Consider the following 16,291-nt stretch of genomic DNA (forward strand, 5'->3'; position numbering starts at 1 on the left):
CCCTGAGCCCTGAGCCCTGCCTGTCCTGCTGCTGCACAAGTGAGAAGGGCAGGGAATGCAGCTGGTGGAGCGAGCTGGCAGCTGCCATGGCCAAGTGCTGTTCATCACAGGATCCATCCTGCACCCAGTGCTGAGGCTCCAAGGCTGCAGTCATTCTTCCAGCTCCCCAGCTTCGTGCTGGTGAAGTGTGGCTCCCCAGGCAGTGGGTGAACACCAGCTGGGCATTAATTGCCGTGGAATTAACCTCTGACATTCTTCTAAAAATAGGCCAAATGAATCCAATCATTAGCAGCTCCCGCCTGCGCTGCCTCAAGGGTAAACACTGCAGATGAAAGCGTCTGCAGTAACAGGTCTCCGTGTGTCCCCTGGCTTCTCCTGCCTCTGAGCCCAGAACCCTGGAGATGGTGCCCTGCTCCGTGGGGGAGTGGTGCCAGTGCAGTGGCTTTTCAGCTGATGGAGGGCTGAAAGGCATCACTTTTAGTTCCCTTGGGAGGTGACGGTAGACCCAGCAATGGGCAGAGGAAAGCAGCAGTGTAGATGTGGTCACCTCAGCTGTTCTAGCTGGGGAGCTCAGGGAGAGAGATCAAAGGTGTCTTAATTTGTCTGTGCCCTCTCCTCTGAGGGTGAAGGCAAAGCACCACCCCAGGCAGAGGGTGGCACAAGGGCCGGGTGGGAGCAAGATCTGCTGAGATCAGATGCCAGGGGCACCATTGGCACCAAGTCCATTTAGTGTTAGAGAGGATGGAAAACCGTGAATTTACGGAGGTGCCACAGGTACAGAGCAATGACAAGGCGTGCAGAGCTGGACAGGACATGGTGCGTTCTGGATGCCTGTGCAAGTGAGGCTGCAGATACTTGAATTGTCTTTGTCTTCTCTTTACCAGCTGACATCATCTCCACAGTTGAGTTCAACCACACTGGAGAGTTACTGGCAACAGGGGACAAGGGGGGCCGGGTTGTGATATTTCAGCGGGAGCAGGAGGTGAGTGCCAGTGAATGCAAAGTGCCCATTTTATCCTTTTAAGTGAAGTGTCCTGCTGTTCCCTAATCCGCCTGTGTCACTCCTGAGCTCAGGGCTCTCCTGGCATGCTACGAGCTGAAAAACAGCTATTAACATCAGCAGGGCCAGACTTCCTCCTGCCAAACACCTTCCAAACATCGCATGGCCTGCGCTCTTCTGCTCTAGGTGTCACAGGGTTCAGGCAGCGCATCTGACAGTGAGATGAGTCTCATCTGGAGATGACACCACCCCAGGAACCCCTCACACCACCAAAATTCTGGAAAGCACAGATGGATGCAACAATTCTGTTTCCCTTCCAAAGCTTTGCCCAGGAGGTGTTAGCAAATGCTTTGTTGGAAGCTGGAGGCTGTGCCTGCTGGAGAAGCGAGTGTTTGGCCCTCAGCGTGGCCCTGCTCTGGTGGGCACCTGGCCAGCCTGGCTGGGGCAGCTGTGCCAGCTCCTGCTGCCCAGGATGGTCCCCACCATTTCCAAAGCTGTCCCAGTTAGCTGCTCTGGCCTGAGCCAGCGGGACCTGTCCTCAGCTGTGCAGGAAGGAATACATCAGACCTGGCCATCAGACATGTCTGATGGTCCAATGATGATTTTAAATTTTTCTCAAAGTTAAAGCTTTAAGATTATGTCTACATATGCTGAAGAGAACTCAGTGGATAACCATCACTTCAGCAGCCTTTCCAGCACTATTTCATTTCTCCTTTTCCTCTCATTTCTACTATTTCTACTCATTTCTGTTACTCTGCTGCTTTTCTTGAACTTCAGGTCCCCAGCATCACTCTGAACGTGTCCACTCGGCTCCTGCTCAAGGGGACGTGTGGTGGTGGGCTTCACCCACCCACCCAAACCAAGGCTGCCCATCCTGTGCCTGGAGCTGCTGCCAGCAGCTCCTCTGTGCCTGGGTGCAGCCCCTGGCAGGAGCTGGCACTCGGTCCCAGCCATTCACTGGGGACAGACAGCCGGGTGGGACCCATTCCTGCTGTGTTCCCTCTCCATTCCTGCTCCATTCCCACCGAGCACACCAAGTGTGGTGTCAGCAGAGGCCGTGCCTGGGCACTCAGCCCTGCACTCGCTGTCACCAGAGTGCCCTGAGCCAGCTGCCAGCGCCTTCAGCTCCTCCCTGTCCCTCGCAGAGCAAGAACCAGCCCCACCGCAGGGGAGAGTACAATGTCTACAGCACCTTCCAGAGCCACGAGCCAGAGTTCGATTACCTGAAGAGCCTGGAGATCGAGGAGAAGATCAACAAGATCCGATGGCTGCCCCAGCAGAACGCGGCGTATTTCCTGCTCTCCACCAACGGTATGTGGCCCAGCTGCTCCAGGCCCCTGGGCTCCCTCCCCAGCCGTAATCTCTGGTGTTTCTTTGGGGAAATATTTTTTTAAATACCCTCCCTGCAGGGTAACACAGGTGTCTTGGGGGAATGGATCTGGCAGAGCTCAACCCTGTGCTGTTTTTCACGGCAGCCCCTCCCTCTGAGGGAGAGAGGGAGGCTTTCTGCCCTGCTGATGACTTCTAATTTTTATTCTTGGGATCCTGGGACTTTTCTTTTTTTTTTAAAGACAAACTGCAGGTGTTTTGTTTCAATTTGCAGTTGTGTTCAGCTCAGCAGGTCCATGGTATGTTCTGATAAATATCATGAGGATCTAGGAATATTACTTGGGATGAATGGGACCTTAAGATGGATGTGACTTAATTATTTCAGGGGAAAAGGAGGGGTCTAATTATCTTCCATAACCAACTTACTTTGTGTTATAGAATTGACTCTATTGATCATTGTAATAAAATTCAAAGACTTATTAAACTTGTTTGGGGGAGAATCATTGAAATGCAATGAAGATTAATTATGCAGCGTAATGTTCCGTTAATTGAGTTTTTAAGTAGTTTTTTGATTAACAGGAATATCACCCTTCAATTTGGGTGGTGTTCCATATGCAGGCAGGTTATTGAAACAATTAGTTTGGAAATACTCCCGTGTTATGCTGCTTCATTTCGTTCCTACTGTTACACTAACATTTTGTGGTGAACCCCCCAAAACGGAGCACGTTAATAAAACAAAATTAATTGGCACTGCTTTGGAGTTGCTGTGTAAAAGAGAAAATGAAGATGGATGATGGGGGTTTGTATGGAACCTGGTGGAAGTGATGATAAACTCTGGATGGAATGCCTGCCGGGAGGGAGAGAAGAGAGCCCCACTGTTCAGAATAACCCCACGGGCTCCTGGTGTTCTTTCTGGGGGGGCTCAGTGGCACTGGGAGGAGAGAGGGAGCTGCAGGGGCTGGGAGCTGCCTTCAGGGAGTGCTGGGTGGGGAACGCCAGCCTGACTCTGGCTGAGCTACAGACACCCTGTCGTGTCCCAGGGGTGAGCCCAGGGCACAGGTGGATATCAGCACTTCCAGCACGTGCACTGGGGGCACGGGGGGATTTTCAGGCCAGTGTGGCCGTGGCTCGTCCGTCTCAGGGAGTGGCCACGGTGATGCTCTCCTCTCTCCTCCCCCAGATAAGACTGTGAAGCTATGGAAGGTCAGCGAGCGGGACAAGAGGCCAGAGGGGTACAACCTCAAGGATGAGGATGGCCGTCTCCGAGACCCCTCCATGATCACCGTGCTGCGGGTGAGTCTGAGGGTCTGTGGCAGTTGAGGAGCCGTTCCCTGCGGGGTCTTGGATGAAAAGTGCTGCTGGTGTCACCTGTGTGCCGTGGCACCTGCAATGCCATCCTGCCACGGCTGATGTCAAAGGGCATCCTTGTGCCGGAGGCCGGAGCTGTGACTGGTGCGTGGGGGTGCAGGAGAGAGCTGCCAGGGCTGTGCTGATGCTGGGCAGACGTGCTGCCAGCACTGCCTTGTGTCCCGAGTCTGGTGCTGCAGGGTTGCTGTGCTGCCCCACGGGCTGGGCCCATCCCTGGGCGAGGCAGGGCAGCAGCTCTCCCAGCCTGGGGCATTCCCAAGTGTAGCTGCTGCTGTAGGAGCAGAAGTACTTTCTCCAAATGAGTTTTCCTCCTGGTCCTTACATTGATCGGACCAGACCGGCTTGTAATTTATTAACACCCTGTCAGAATTCTGAATACCTGCGTGTTTTATATTTATACGTATAAAATTGTTGCTATGAGTGTGTTTGCCTCGCTTTGTGGGTCCCAGTTCCGTTGTGCATGAAGCCATTGAGAACCCTGGGCAGGCAGTTAATTCTTGTCTCTGCACAGGGTTGCTCCTGGTGACTGGCAGTGTTTTTGTTTACAGAGCAAGAGAGCATTTATTTCACATAGATGTGTATCTGCTCTTTTGTTCCAGGCAGCATCTCCAGCCTAACGTGCTGACAGCATGTTGGAGAGGTTTGCTTGGCATCTGGCTGCTGGAGCTGGGGCTGTCAGCCCTTGGCAGGCTGGGAGGCAGCATTTGGAAAGGCAGCAGTGTTAAGGGTGTTATCCCAGGTGGTGCTTCCTTCTCTGGTCAAACAGCCCTGGAAGGCCCTGGGATTTCCTTCTCCCCTGTAGAAAGTCACACTGAAGTATCAGAGAACCCAACAGGGCTGGAGTTCACTTACTGCCTTGAAGGTTTCAGCCTTTTATTTGTCTCTCAGCCCATGCACACCTGGTGCATGGCTCAGTGCCTGGAGGAGCTGTTTGGTGTCTGCTGCTGCCATTCCTGCTCCTGGCGGGCGGCGCAGGGCACTGGGAGCTCAAACACGTCTCAAGTGCTCGGTGTGATGCTTATTGGTATCTGCTGTGCAGTGCTGCTGCTCCCTGGGGACAGAAGATTGAGGAGTCTTCCACCAGCCCCATTTGATCTAATGTTTTGATGGTTCTACTTGGAAAGATATTTACATAGCTACAGCTTGGTGTAAACCTGACGTGCAATTGTCCTGTGATGGGCGTGCTTTAAATTAAAGCCACATTCACCCACGGTTTAATTTTCAACCGCAGACAAGTGAAAAAGGGTTTTAAATTCACCTTGCTGCCAAAATTTCTCACCCATTTGGTTTAATGGTTTAAATGCACTTGATGAGCGTCATTCTCTGAGGAATTTCTAACCCACATAGTGCAAAAGGAATATTTAACTCTGCTCAGGCCGTGTGGCGAGGTGTGTACTGTCATTAGAAGAGCTCTGTTGATTTGAATCACCCCCAGTCTAACAGCTGCAGCCTTTTGACCTTGTGTCATTGCCTCAGTGTGCTCCCGAGTGCCACTCGCTGTACCTGTGCCTTGGGACGTAGGCAGGAGATAATTAACTCAAGGGATATCCAGGGTATAAACCTTTCCAAAGAGAGGATGTGTTTGCTTTGGTCCCTCACAGTCAGGGCAGCCTGGGGTGACACCCCAAGTGCCACTGCTGGGATGGTGCCACAGCACCGTGTCTTGTGCCCGTGTCTTCGTGTTCGTGGCTGCCACAGAGCCCTCTCGTAGGAGCTGCCACTTGGCCCTCTCAGTTCCAGCAAATTCCATCATAAATCCTGGTTTGTGTCTCCCATTTGGCCGACACACTCGGATTTCTCGGCCCCTGTGCACAGTTTTGCAGGGAGGCTGCGCCGTGCCCCCTCCATCAGATTCCCCTGACAGCAGTCCCGTAGTGCCTGTGATGGGAGATGCCTTGGAGGAGGTCTGCTGGGTCTGCTGCCTTTCTGCCTCAGCAAAGAGATTTGCCTCTTTTCCTTGTACACATTCTGCAGAGCATTTCAGCGACAAGGCAGGACAAGAGATGGAAGCAGTGGCTCCATCAGCTGTGTGGACAAGCAGTGAGCCAGCAGCTTTGTCCTCCTGCAGGAAGGTCCCCTCTGAATGTCACAGGGCAGGTCGAATGTGACCAGGCTGTGAGCAGTGTGAAGTTGTCAGTCTGCCAGGGAAATAGTGTTTGATGCTCATTTTGTCTGCAAAATGCTGAGCTTGAGGTGGCACTGGGCAGACACAGAGTGTGTAACTTCTGTAGGTAGGAAATGAATGCTGGGGAACATTCCATGCCTGGAAAAGCTCAGCTCCTGGAGGAGCTCAGCCACTGGGGCAGGTGGAAAACTCACTGGATTTACCCCCGAGCACTTGCTCTGCTCCCTGATTTGCCAGGGACCAGATTACAGTTTCTGTCTTGGAGCCTCAGGGCTGGGGTCAATCCGAGCTTCAGCTGGACTAATCCCACTGGAGCAGATGCTGTGGAGCACGCTGAGCTCTGGCCATGGGGCTGTGGGGCTGGGGCTGCTCGGTGCCCGCTGTGCTGGCCTGCCACTGCTGCTGGGCAGCTGCCACGGGGGAAATGTGTGCCCTGCTGCAGCTGCAGGAGCGAGAAAAGCTCTCCCCGTCTGCCACTTCAGACCAGTTCGCCGCTCAAGGTGAGCACACTGGTGCCCATCAGCAGGTGGCAGGGGAAGCTGCCTGGGCCAGTTCTGCCACACCTGTCAGGTAACCACAGAGCTGTGGCTGCAGCTGCTCACCCTGGCAAGGTGGGGATTGGGTAGACACCTAATGAATTCTTTATTGGGATTTTTTATGGTCACCGCTCTGGCTCAGGTTGGGATGTCAGGGTAAGTCCAGTGCAGTCCTTTGTGCCCAGAGGGTTTCCATGGAGGTAACTGGCAGCAAAATCTTCCTGTCCACTGCACAGAAAAGTGTGAGTGGTCCCAGTGCAGCCAGCCCTGCCACATTCACACCCTTTGGGAATTTCTGGCCTCTGCTGTGTCCTGTGAGGATTCCCAGCACATGGGGTGCAGGTGGTTGTGTCCCATCCCACTGCAGGGCTGTATGGGAGTTCCATGGCCCCACCTGACCCCCAGGAAGGGGCAACCCAAACCTGACACAGGTGGGCCTTGGGCTTTGGGGGTTTGTGATTCTGCCATCCCAGGAGCCGAGTCCTTGATCCTTTCCCCCATATATTGACCTGTGTTTTGCTAATGCTGCTGCCACGTGGCACTTCTGGGCAGAGGATGAGGCATTCCTGAGAAACGCTGAATCTCTGGGATTCCACTGCCCACCTCCATCATGGCACCGGGGATGACATGGAGGGCTCGGCCACACAGAGCTTTTCTGCAGGGAGCATTTGGTGGCAATCAGAGTGACAGACCATGAGAGGGGAAGCCTGATGGGGACAGGGGCAGTTGCTGACACCACGTCCCCTGAGCCATGGCCCTTCTCTCACAGGTGGCAGGAGGATGCACAGTAGCAGTGGTGGGAAGGGCAGGGACGTGCCAGCTCTCTCCACCCCAACCATCAGGAAAATGAATTTCACAGCTCAAGAAAGGATTAGTGTCTCATTAACCCAGGACAGGGGAAGCCTCCAGCAGACACAGGGAGAGGAATTAAGTGTCATGCGTGCTCAGAGTGAGTGGGATGTCTTCTGCAGGGGGTACCTGCTAAAAGCAGGGATCAAAATTAAGACTTGCTTTGTTTTAAATGAAAAGTGACTGGCATTGCCCCCCTTCCTGAAAACAAAGTAATTGACTTTATTAGTGTTTTATTTTCGTTGACAGTCTTTGTGTGTACTTGATGTGCTTTGTTACACCGAATTACCATTTAATAATGAGTGTGTGTGACACCAGAGCCTGCCCTGAGGTGGGCTCTGGAGCTGGAGCTCTGGAGCCGGAGCAGGTATGCACAAGGAGGTCTCTGCTGCTCAGGATTGTTGTGGCACTGCTGATTGATCTTGGTGGGCTGGGCAGAAGCTGACTTGGCCTGTGCCTGCTTCAAAAAACCACAAGAACCGGTTCCAGTTGCTGTCACATTGCCCCATTTGTTGGTCCCCACTTTTGGCTGAGTCCCGAGCCGGGGTCCCCTGTGCTGCTGTTGGGGAATGAGCTCACTGTCTGCTCCCAGCAAATTCCTCACTGCTCCTGCCTCAAAGTTTCAGTGCTTTCAGAGTTAAATCCTCATTGCTGATACCCTTCAGCAGGAGCTTGCAGCATGTGGGCATGCTGGTTTCCATACTTCAGTGCAGATTCTTGCCACTGTGGCAGATAAAAATCCCTCCTTTAGCAAACCACTCATGGATAACCAGCTTTGTCCCTCTTGTGGGGTTTTACCTGGTGACAGGCCAAGTCCCAGACATTAAAAAAAGTCTCCCCAGGATTTGGCTCTGAAGTAATGTGAGGGGAATGTCCTTGGCTTAAGAGTTTGTGGTAGCTCTGTGGTTGTGAGTGACTGCTATGTAGGAATGAGCTGTGCTGGGGCACCGGGAGCTGCAGGCGGTGTCACCCCGGGCTGGGGACAGGAACTCGCCCAGGGTCTGACTGCGAGCTGTGCTGGGCCAGGCTCATCTCGCTGAGCACAATCCACTGCCCAAGCCCTTGCTGTGCTTGTTTTCGTGCCCAGCCAGGCCCAGTGAGGTCCCTGGACCCTCTCTCTTTGCACAGCCCCGTGCTCTGCGCTGACAGCCGGTCCCTCTGGTCCCTGGGCGAGGCGCTGGCCCCAGCCCCGGCTGCCTGAGCAGGATCCCTCGGTGCAGGCCATGCATCGCTGGCCGTGCCAGGTGCAATTAGCGTGCAGGCTCATCACATTAGGCTCAGGCTCTGAGCTGGCAGCACCAGTGCTCTCGTGTCTCTCCAGCTGGCTGTCACTCCCATCCCCACCTCTGCAACCAAGGGAAATCTCTTCAGGCAGCACACAGATAATACAGGTAATGAAGAAGCTGGAGGAAGCAGCTCACTGGCAAGCAGCAGCAGCACGGGCTGACACATTCCTGGTACACTGAGTTACCTTCAGAGCACCGTGTCCGAAGTTATTACTGACCCCACTCCTCACATACACGGTCCCCTCTGCAATCTCCCCGCTCCCCGAGGGGTTATCCTGATTTATCTAAAGGCAAACACCCACAGCTCTGTTCCTGGTCCTTTCCTCTGTCCCTGTCTGTGTTTCCTTTGCTCTGTTCCTTCTCATCTCTTATTTCCACCACTTCACTGTGAGACAAATGCAAAAAAGTTTAAAGAAAAATTGTGCTGACCTGGCTCTCTCAAGAAATATATTTCTGTGAGAAATGCTCCAGGAATTTCAGATCCCAGCTAACAGTGAACAAAATGAGGTGGAAGAGGTGCTCTGGTTGGTTTTTTTTCATTTCAAAGGTGGAACAGTTGCTGCAGCAAGATCAGAGCCTGGTTTACTGGGCTCTCACCGCTTCACTGCACTCTAACCATCCTGGAGCCTCTCCCAAAATTGGATGGCTTTTGTCACACTTGGGAAGGCATTAGGTGTGCCTGGAGAGAGCCTGTTAGGAGCGGGTGGGTAAAAGAGCTGTGTGGGACCCCGTGAGGGCACCCCCGGTGTCAGGTGCTGCTGTGGGGGTCCTGGGTGCCGTGCCCTGTCCCCTGGGTGCTGACGCTCTGCTCCCCTCCCTGCAGGTCCCCGTGCTCCGGCCCATGGACCTGATGGTGGAGGCGAGCCCACGCAGGACCTTCGCCAATGCCCACACCTACCACATCAACTCCATCTCCGTCAACAGCGACTACGAGACCTACATGTCAGCCGACGACCTGAGGATAAACCTGTGGAATTTCGAAATCACAAATCAAAGTTTTAGTATCCTTTGGTGCGTGTGGCTCTGGGGACGGTCCTGGGCGAGGCACAGCCCCAGGGCTGGCAGCCCCACACCCGGCTGCGGTGCTGCCTGTGTGCACCTGGCTGCAGAGCACCGAGGGTCCCAGCCCGTGTGCCGTTCTCCAGGTGCTGCCCTCTCATCTCTGCTGTGCCATGGTGGCACGCCAGGCCGTGCCCAGCGCCCACCTGGAGCCGCTCCCTCCGCGGCACAGCCGCCGTTGCCACCACGGCTGCTGTCACCCCGAGTGCGGGTGACACGTGTCTGAATTTGCCTGCAGGCTCTGGTGGGGCAGGCAGTGGAGGAGACAGATGCCTTGGGGAAGATGGAAGCACTAGCGGTGTGTTACACCCTGCAGCGGGTGACAGGCTGCCAGTCACCGCTCTACAAATGAGGTGGTGACAGGCACGCTCCTAACGGGCACGTCAGAAATAATAACCAGGGCACGAATCAGTGCTGGTATTTATATGGTGTTTCCTGCTGAGAAATCCCTGGGGCATGACTTGGGCAGATGGAGAGGATTTCGGCAGACACAGGCATGTGGCTATGGGAGCCCTGAGTGGCTGCAGGAGAGCAGGGCTGTGGAGCCTGCTGATTTGCAAGGATGAGGGTGGGGAGTACTAAATCTGTGTCAATCCTCAGGGAGTTCACGTGGCCCAAGGGACTTAGACAGGGGTTTTCTGTTGGTTGTTGTTCCCTGGGCTTTGCTGTTTTCAGTACGGTTACTCACCATGCCACAGTGCTGCACTAAGAGACATTTACTGTGGCCCGGGGTAGGTGGGCAGACGAGGTCTCGTGCCCCACAGAGGGTCTTCCAGCCGTGGTGCCAGAGCTGGGGGTCCCAGCTTAGCAGAAGACAGGCTGGGTCTGGGCCTTGCCCCCGCAGGAGCGGGCTGGGCCGTGCTGCGGTTCTGCCTGAGGTGCGATGGAACACGAGGCCTGCAGGGCTGAGGGGCAGCGCCGGTGCCCAGAGCCGTCAGTCCGGGCTGGCTCCTTGACTTCCCTCGCCAGACATCGTGGACATCAAGCCGGCCAACATGGAGGAGCTGACGGAGGTGATCACGGCGGCCGAGTTCCACCCGCACCACTGCAACACCTTCGTGTACAGCAGCAGCAAGGGCACCATCCGCCTGTGCGACATGCGAGCCGCCGCCCTCTGCGACCGCCACGCCAAGTGTGAGTGCGGCACCGCGGGCCTGGCCTGGCACACAGCGAGAACGCCAGTGGAGACCCAGCCGGGCTCGGGTCTGCCCTAGAGCCTCCTTCCCTTCTCCCCACGGCTGCCATCCCCACAGGATCAGCCAGGGCCGTCTCGGGGTTCAGCTGCTCCCGTGGAGAGGGAGCTGCTTTGGCTGCTGCGGGAGGAGGGAGCTGCTGCAGGCAGGGCAGCGCCCGCTCAGTGCCACAGAAAGTAGGTTTGTTGTATAAGAGAGAATTAGTGCTCAGAAATCCTTTCCATGAGCTCAGCAGCCCAGATCTGCTTCTGCAGCAGGAGCAAAGCCACACAGAAGCCTTCAGCCCAAAGCAAAAATAGCTACTCCGAGCCCCTGTCCTGCCTGGCCGCTGGCTTTGGTTCACAGACCCACTCAGGGACTGGGCAGCACCAGCTGTGTGCTGGGACCCCTGTGCTGGGACCTCCTCTGTGTGTGAGTGTGTGCTGGGAGCCCGGCCCTGCTGTGTGCTGGGACCCCCTGCAGCAGAGCCCCCACAGCAGGGCAGGTGTCCATGGCCCTCCTGCCCATTCCCACAGTGCTCACAGGGATTCCAGTGCCTCGTGACTGACCTGCTGTGAGCAACAGAGACATGTCCCGGGCTCAGCTGCTTTCTGGATGCCTGAGATCTTTGTTTTTCCTTGTTGCTATCACTTTTAATATGGAAAAAAGTCTCTGGGTTTCTGCTGGTGGTGAAAGGCCACAGCTCTGCTGTGGTCCTGCTGCGGGCAGTGCCTTTTCTGCGTTGTAGAGATCATTTATATGGGCACTTCAGACATTTTTCTCACTGTTCTGGAGCTCCAGGACTTGGAGAACGGGTGATAAACCTAAGCCATGTGGGTGCTGGTACAACATGATGCACGTGCTATCTCCCAGAAGCTTCCTGTGGTACCAGGACAGCGTGGCAGGTCCCTGGCCTGAGATCAGGGAGCTCCCTCCTCAGCTAATGCTGGGGCTTGTTCTTTCCTCTTGCACAGTTTTTGAAGAGCCTGAAGACCCAAGTAACCGGTCATTTTTTTCTGAGATCATCTCTTCAATCTCCGATGTCAAATTCAGCCACAGTGGAAGGTACATCATGACCCGGGACTACCTCACTGTCAAGGTGTGGGACTTGAACATGGAGAACCGGCCCATTGAGACCTACCAGGTGAGTGTGGCACAGCCAGGTGCACTGAGCAGGGGGCACCCCCTGCGTTCCTCCCTGTGCCAGGAGCAGCGGGTACACACCTGCTCTGGGGGCCTTTGTGCCTGTAGATGGTGGAAAGCAGAGTTGTTAAATGTGGGCTCCAGTGGCCTGGCAAGTTGTCACCATGTCCCCAGGCTGGGGGGGGGGGTGAGGAGGGAAAGCTCGGGGTGCTGGCAGCTGGGAGAGCCAGGTGGGAGGCCTCGTGCAGAGCAGTAGCCCCGTTACTGTCACCCTTTGCTGGGGGATGTCCCCTGGCACAGCCTGGTGGTGCCCAAGCCGTGTGCAGGGAGTGGCTGGGGGTGCTTAGAGAAGAGTGACGCTCGTGGGAGGGCACGGGATGCCAGGCAGAGCCCAGGGCAGCCCGGCTGTGCTGAGCACGGGGCTGGGCTGGGTGTGCCGGCCCCGTGAGCCCGGCTGAGTCTGCAGCCTGTGCTGGTCAGCGTGGGGGCCTCATCCTGTCCCTCCCACCGGCAGGTCCACGACTACCTGCGGAGCAAGCTGTGCTCGCTCTACGAGAACGACTGCATCTTTGACAAGTTTGAGTGCGTCTGGAACGGGTCTGACAGGTGAGCATTGGCGGCCTGGCTGCGTGCAGCACGGGGATGCTCGCTTTGCTTTGGCCCAAGGGCTCCAGTGGCCCCTGGGCAGCCCCTGCCCTGGCCTTTGGCTGGGTGCAGCAGGGACCACCTACACCTGCAGCCTGTACACGGGTGGGGGAGTCCTGAGGGTCCCGCTCTCTCCCGGACAGAATCAGTTCTGACTCTCTGTCACCCACAGCTGGAGGAAGGCAGTGGTAGATTTAGCTCCAGGTTGCCAGAATCTGGGGATAATGAGTATCTGGGTGTGACTTACACCGAGCTGGGTGGCAGGAAAGCGTGTGAGCCCCTTGCAGGGTTTTTGTCGGAGCCATCGGAGTGAGCTGACAGGGCACGGCTGGGCCTGAGACAGATTCCAATGCTTGCCCAAATCTCATTATGCCTCTGAATGTTCATTCTGCCTCTGGTCACCGGCAGTTTGCCTCTGAAAAGGTGTGAAAATCATCCATCCTTCCCCGTTGCAGTGTCATCATGACCGGCTCCTACAACAATTTCTTCCGCATGTTCGACCGCAACACCAAGCGCGACGTGACGCTGGAGGCGTCGCGGGAGAACAGCAAACCCCGTGCCATCCTCAAACCCCGCAAGGTCTGCGTGGGTGGAAAGCGCAGGAAAGACGAGATCAGCGTGGACAGTCTGGACTTTAGCAAAAAGATTCTGCACACAGCTTGGCACCCCTCCGAGAACATCATCGCTGTGGCAGCCACGAACAACCTGTACATATTCCAGGACAAGGTTAACTAGGAGGACCAGGTGTTCTTTAGGAGTCTCATGTACTGATACAAGTAAACACAAGGTTTCAACTGTTCCTTTCCTTTCTTTCTTTCTTTCTTTCTTTCTTTCTTTCTTTCTTTGTTTTCCTTTCCTTCCTGTTCTCTGTTCAGTTCCTGCTCTGCAGATCAAGGTTGTGCAGAGGAGCACTGGGGGCACCCCCCAGACACCAGATTTACACAGGGAGAGCTGAGACTTTTTACAGGGCAGTGTGAGGAGGACAGGCCTGGGTGTCCCTTGTCCCCAGGCAGTGCTGGGCTGGCAGTGGCCCTCTGCCCATGGCTGTGGAGGTGATGTGGAGGGGCTGTCAGCTGGGGAAGGGATTGGTGGGGTAACACGCTGTGGGCTCTGGCCAGCTCTGGTAGCAGTGGTCCCACCCCAGTTGCTTTAAACCTGACCCCAGAAATAATCCCACCTGTTCTGTTGAAGATTGGAATGTTGCCTCCCTTTGCCACTTTCCACATTTGTCTTTTTATTACGATTATTTTGTGTTTTACCAACAGAGACAGCAAAACCAAACATAAAATGGAGAAGTTCAGTTTTGCAATGGACAAGCTTAAGGGGAGGGGGGTATGTGCTGCACCTCCAGCTGTGTCTGCTCCAGCCAGGTTGTCCCCCCCAGCCCCCAGAACCCTCCTGAGGATTTGGCTTTGTAGATACTGTGGTGCCTTCTTTGGTATATGAAATACCTTTATAAATGATGCTTCCGACCTGCATTGATCGCAAACCAAACCAACCCTGGGCTCTGCTGCAGTTCTGGGCTTTGCTTTGGTCATTTTTCTCATTCCATTGTGAGCTCTTGCATGTTGTGACTGTCTCTCTCTCTCTCTCTCTCTCTCTCTCTTTTTTAATTAATTTATTTATTTATTCAATTTTTTTAAAAGATAAAGTATAAGTTGCTAATTTATGACCTAAAAAAACAGAATCCACCTGTATATTGCTGTTAGCCCCTGACACACCCCCTAGGTGTGTCAGAGAGAGGCTGTCTGCAGTCCTACATTATAATAACAGTGATAATAATAATAAAACCAGTAACACTTTCTCTTTGCATGGCGAGGCTGCCTCTTTCTACTCTTACAGATTGGTCGGGTTCCTCTTTATTTGAGCAACTGTTCAATAAAAAAAGATCGACTGGATTTTCTGTAAATCTGAAAACTGCTCCTGCAGAAGCAGCAAACGCAGTCAATTACAAAACTCAACAGTTTCACTTTGGCAGTGGCTCCAGGGGGGTGACCCTGCTGCCGTCCCTCCCCAGGGGACACCCCCAAGGCCTTCAGGGATCAGCCACGGGTCACCGAGGGCCAGGTGTCCCCGGGACAGCCTCTCTGCTGATGGCACCGTGAGGACCATGGCACGTCCCAACCACGGACAGCAACTGCTGCACACCCCCAGAGCTCACGGAAAAGCAGGAGCTGGCTGGAGGCAGGGGCCCCCCGCGCCGCTTTCGGAGGAGCCGTCCCGAGGGAAGAACAAAGCGCGCTGGCGTACGGATTTATTCCAAGGGATGGCTTTCAGGAGTAACTTTTTTTAAAACATGAAATGGTAAAATAAAATAGCAAGAGTAAAGAAACCATTTTATAAGAAAATGCTCCTTTTTGGTTCTGTAAGGAAAGCCTGCTCTGCGGTGTGAGAAGTAAAGTTGTCCCAAACGTGTCCGTGTGGAGTCGATGCCTGTCGTGCCTTTCGCGCTGGGGACGGACGGCGGCTCTGCGGTGTCTGAAGGCTGCCAGGGCCGTGCTGAGGAGGGGGGAACAGAGGATCCCCAAGCCCCTGGCACTTCTGGGTCCCTCTGAGGGTGCGGGACAGTGGGAACACGTGCAGGTCCCCCACTGCACAGGAACCTCGGCCCCTGACACAGCCCTGGAAGGAGCTGCTGGCTCCTCCCCAGTCCCTGCCCCAGTTCTGGGCTGCAATTCTGGTGATGAATTCAAACAGCAGCCCTTAATCAACAGCTGAAGGGCATGGGCTGCGTAGTCAGGGAGATGTTCCTCAGACAATCATTTACCTTCACATTAGCTGCAGGACCTTAATCAGCTGAAGCAGCAGGAACTCAGCCCTGGCTCTGCTCCATCGGGGGGTGCAGCACGTTCTGGGTTGCTGGATCTGCTGGCCCCACAAGGCAGAACTCAGTTCAACTGTTTTCAAAAGCAGGGTTTCCTTCCCTTTCTTAAGCTCGCTTGGGTTTAGCCTCTGCCCTGCTGTGGGTGCTTGGCCACAGAGGGCAGGGCCAGCCAGGGGATCTCCTGGGCTGCCAGAGCAGTGGTGCCAGGGAAGCTGTCAGCATCCCTTAAACCCAACCTTCTTTCTGGATGAGGATTCCAGGGGCTGTCCCCCACCTCCAGGGGAACTGGGGGCTGCTGGGGGGAACCAGCTCCATGCTCTGCCAGCAGCACCACCCCCTGCCACGAGCCCTTTATGTGGGCATGATTGCTTTATCCACAGAAAAAGCAAATACATCTTTATGAACATCTGGTCTCCATAAACCAGATCAATTAAAATTAATAGCCATCTTATTTGATGAACAAGTTCATGATATTCTAAACCAGCCATAACAAATCCACAGCTTCCCCCTGGGCTGCGTTGATCAAGAGGAAATCCAGTTTCTGGCAGAGGCAGGCAGTGGGCTCAGGCACACTGTCCTGCTCTGGGCACCAGCTGTGTCCCAGACACGACCATGGCCACACACGAGGGCACCGTGCTGGCTGGCAGGGCCAGCTGGGCCATGTGGGGAGGGCAGTGGGGTCCCCTTGTGCCCAGCCTGTGCTGGGGAGTCAGGGGGGCTCAGTAGTGGCAGCTGAGCCCTGGAATGAGCTGAGCTGGCTGTCACACAGGGAGATTGTCCCACAGCCCGGCCACGGCTCCTCCAGCCCTGCAAGCCTCCCTGGCCAGCGGTGGTTGCACTTTCTGGGTGGGAGCTACATGTCCTGCAGGTCTCACCCTGCTGGTGGAAGCCAGCTGCAATCCTCACTTCACCCCCAGCAAAGGCAGTGACTGACACTGGTTTCAGGTGGTTTGGG

At 55.0% G+C, this 16,291-nt stretch overlaps 1 protein-coding gene across 2 annotated transcripts in view; it reads left to right on the forward strand.

Annotated features, from left to right (window-relative positions):
* Window positions 1-14,927, forward strand: part of PPP2R2B (protein phosphatase 2 regulatory subunit Bbeta) — a 65,895-nt gene extending 50,968 nt beyond the window's left edge. For both annotated transcript variants that reach the window (XM_015642182.3, XM_015642183.1), the window contains 8 exons: window positions 885-982; window positions 2,146-2,311; window positions 3,510-3,622; window positions 9,317-9,494; window positions 10,522-10,686; window positions 11,699-11,868; window positions 12,382-12,473; window positions 12,968-14,927. In XM_015642182.3, the coding sequence (XP_015497668.1) occupies window positions 885-982; window positions 2,146-2,311; window positions 3,510-3,622; window positions 9,317-9,494; window positions 10,522-10,686; window positions 11,699-11,868; window positions 12,382-12,473; window positions 12,968-13,247 (1,262 nt within the window). In that variant the 3' untranslated portion in view covers window positions 13,248-14,927. The remainder of the gene's footprint in view (window positions 1-884; window positions 983-2,145; window positions 2,312-3,509; window positions 3,623-9,316; window positions 9,495-10,521; window positions 10,687-11,698; window positions 11,869-12,381; window positions 12,474-12,967) is intronic.
* The last annotated feature ends 1,364 nt before the right edge of the window (window positions 14,928-16,291 follow it).

Source organism: Parus major, chromosome 13 (assembly GCF_001522545.3).
Source record: "Parus major isolate Abel chromosome 13, Parus_major1.1, whole genome shotgun sequence".
NCBI lineage: Eukaryota > Metazoa > Chordata > Aves > Passeriformes > Paridae > Parus > Parus major.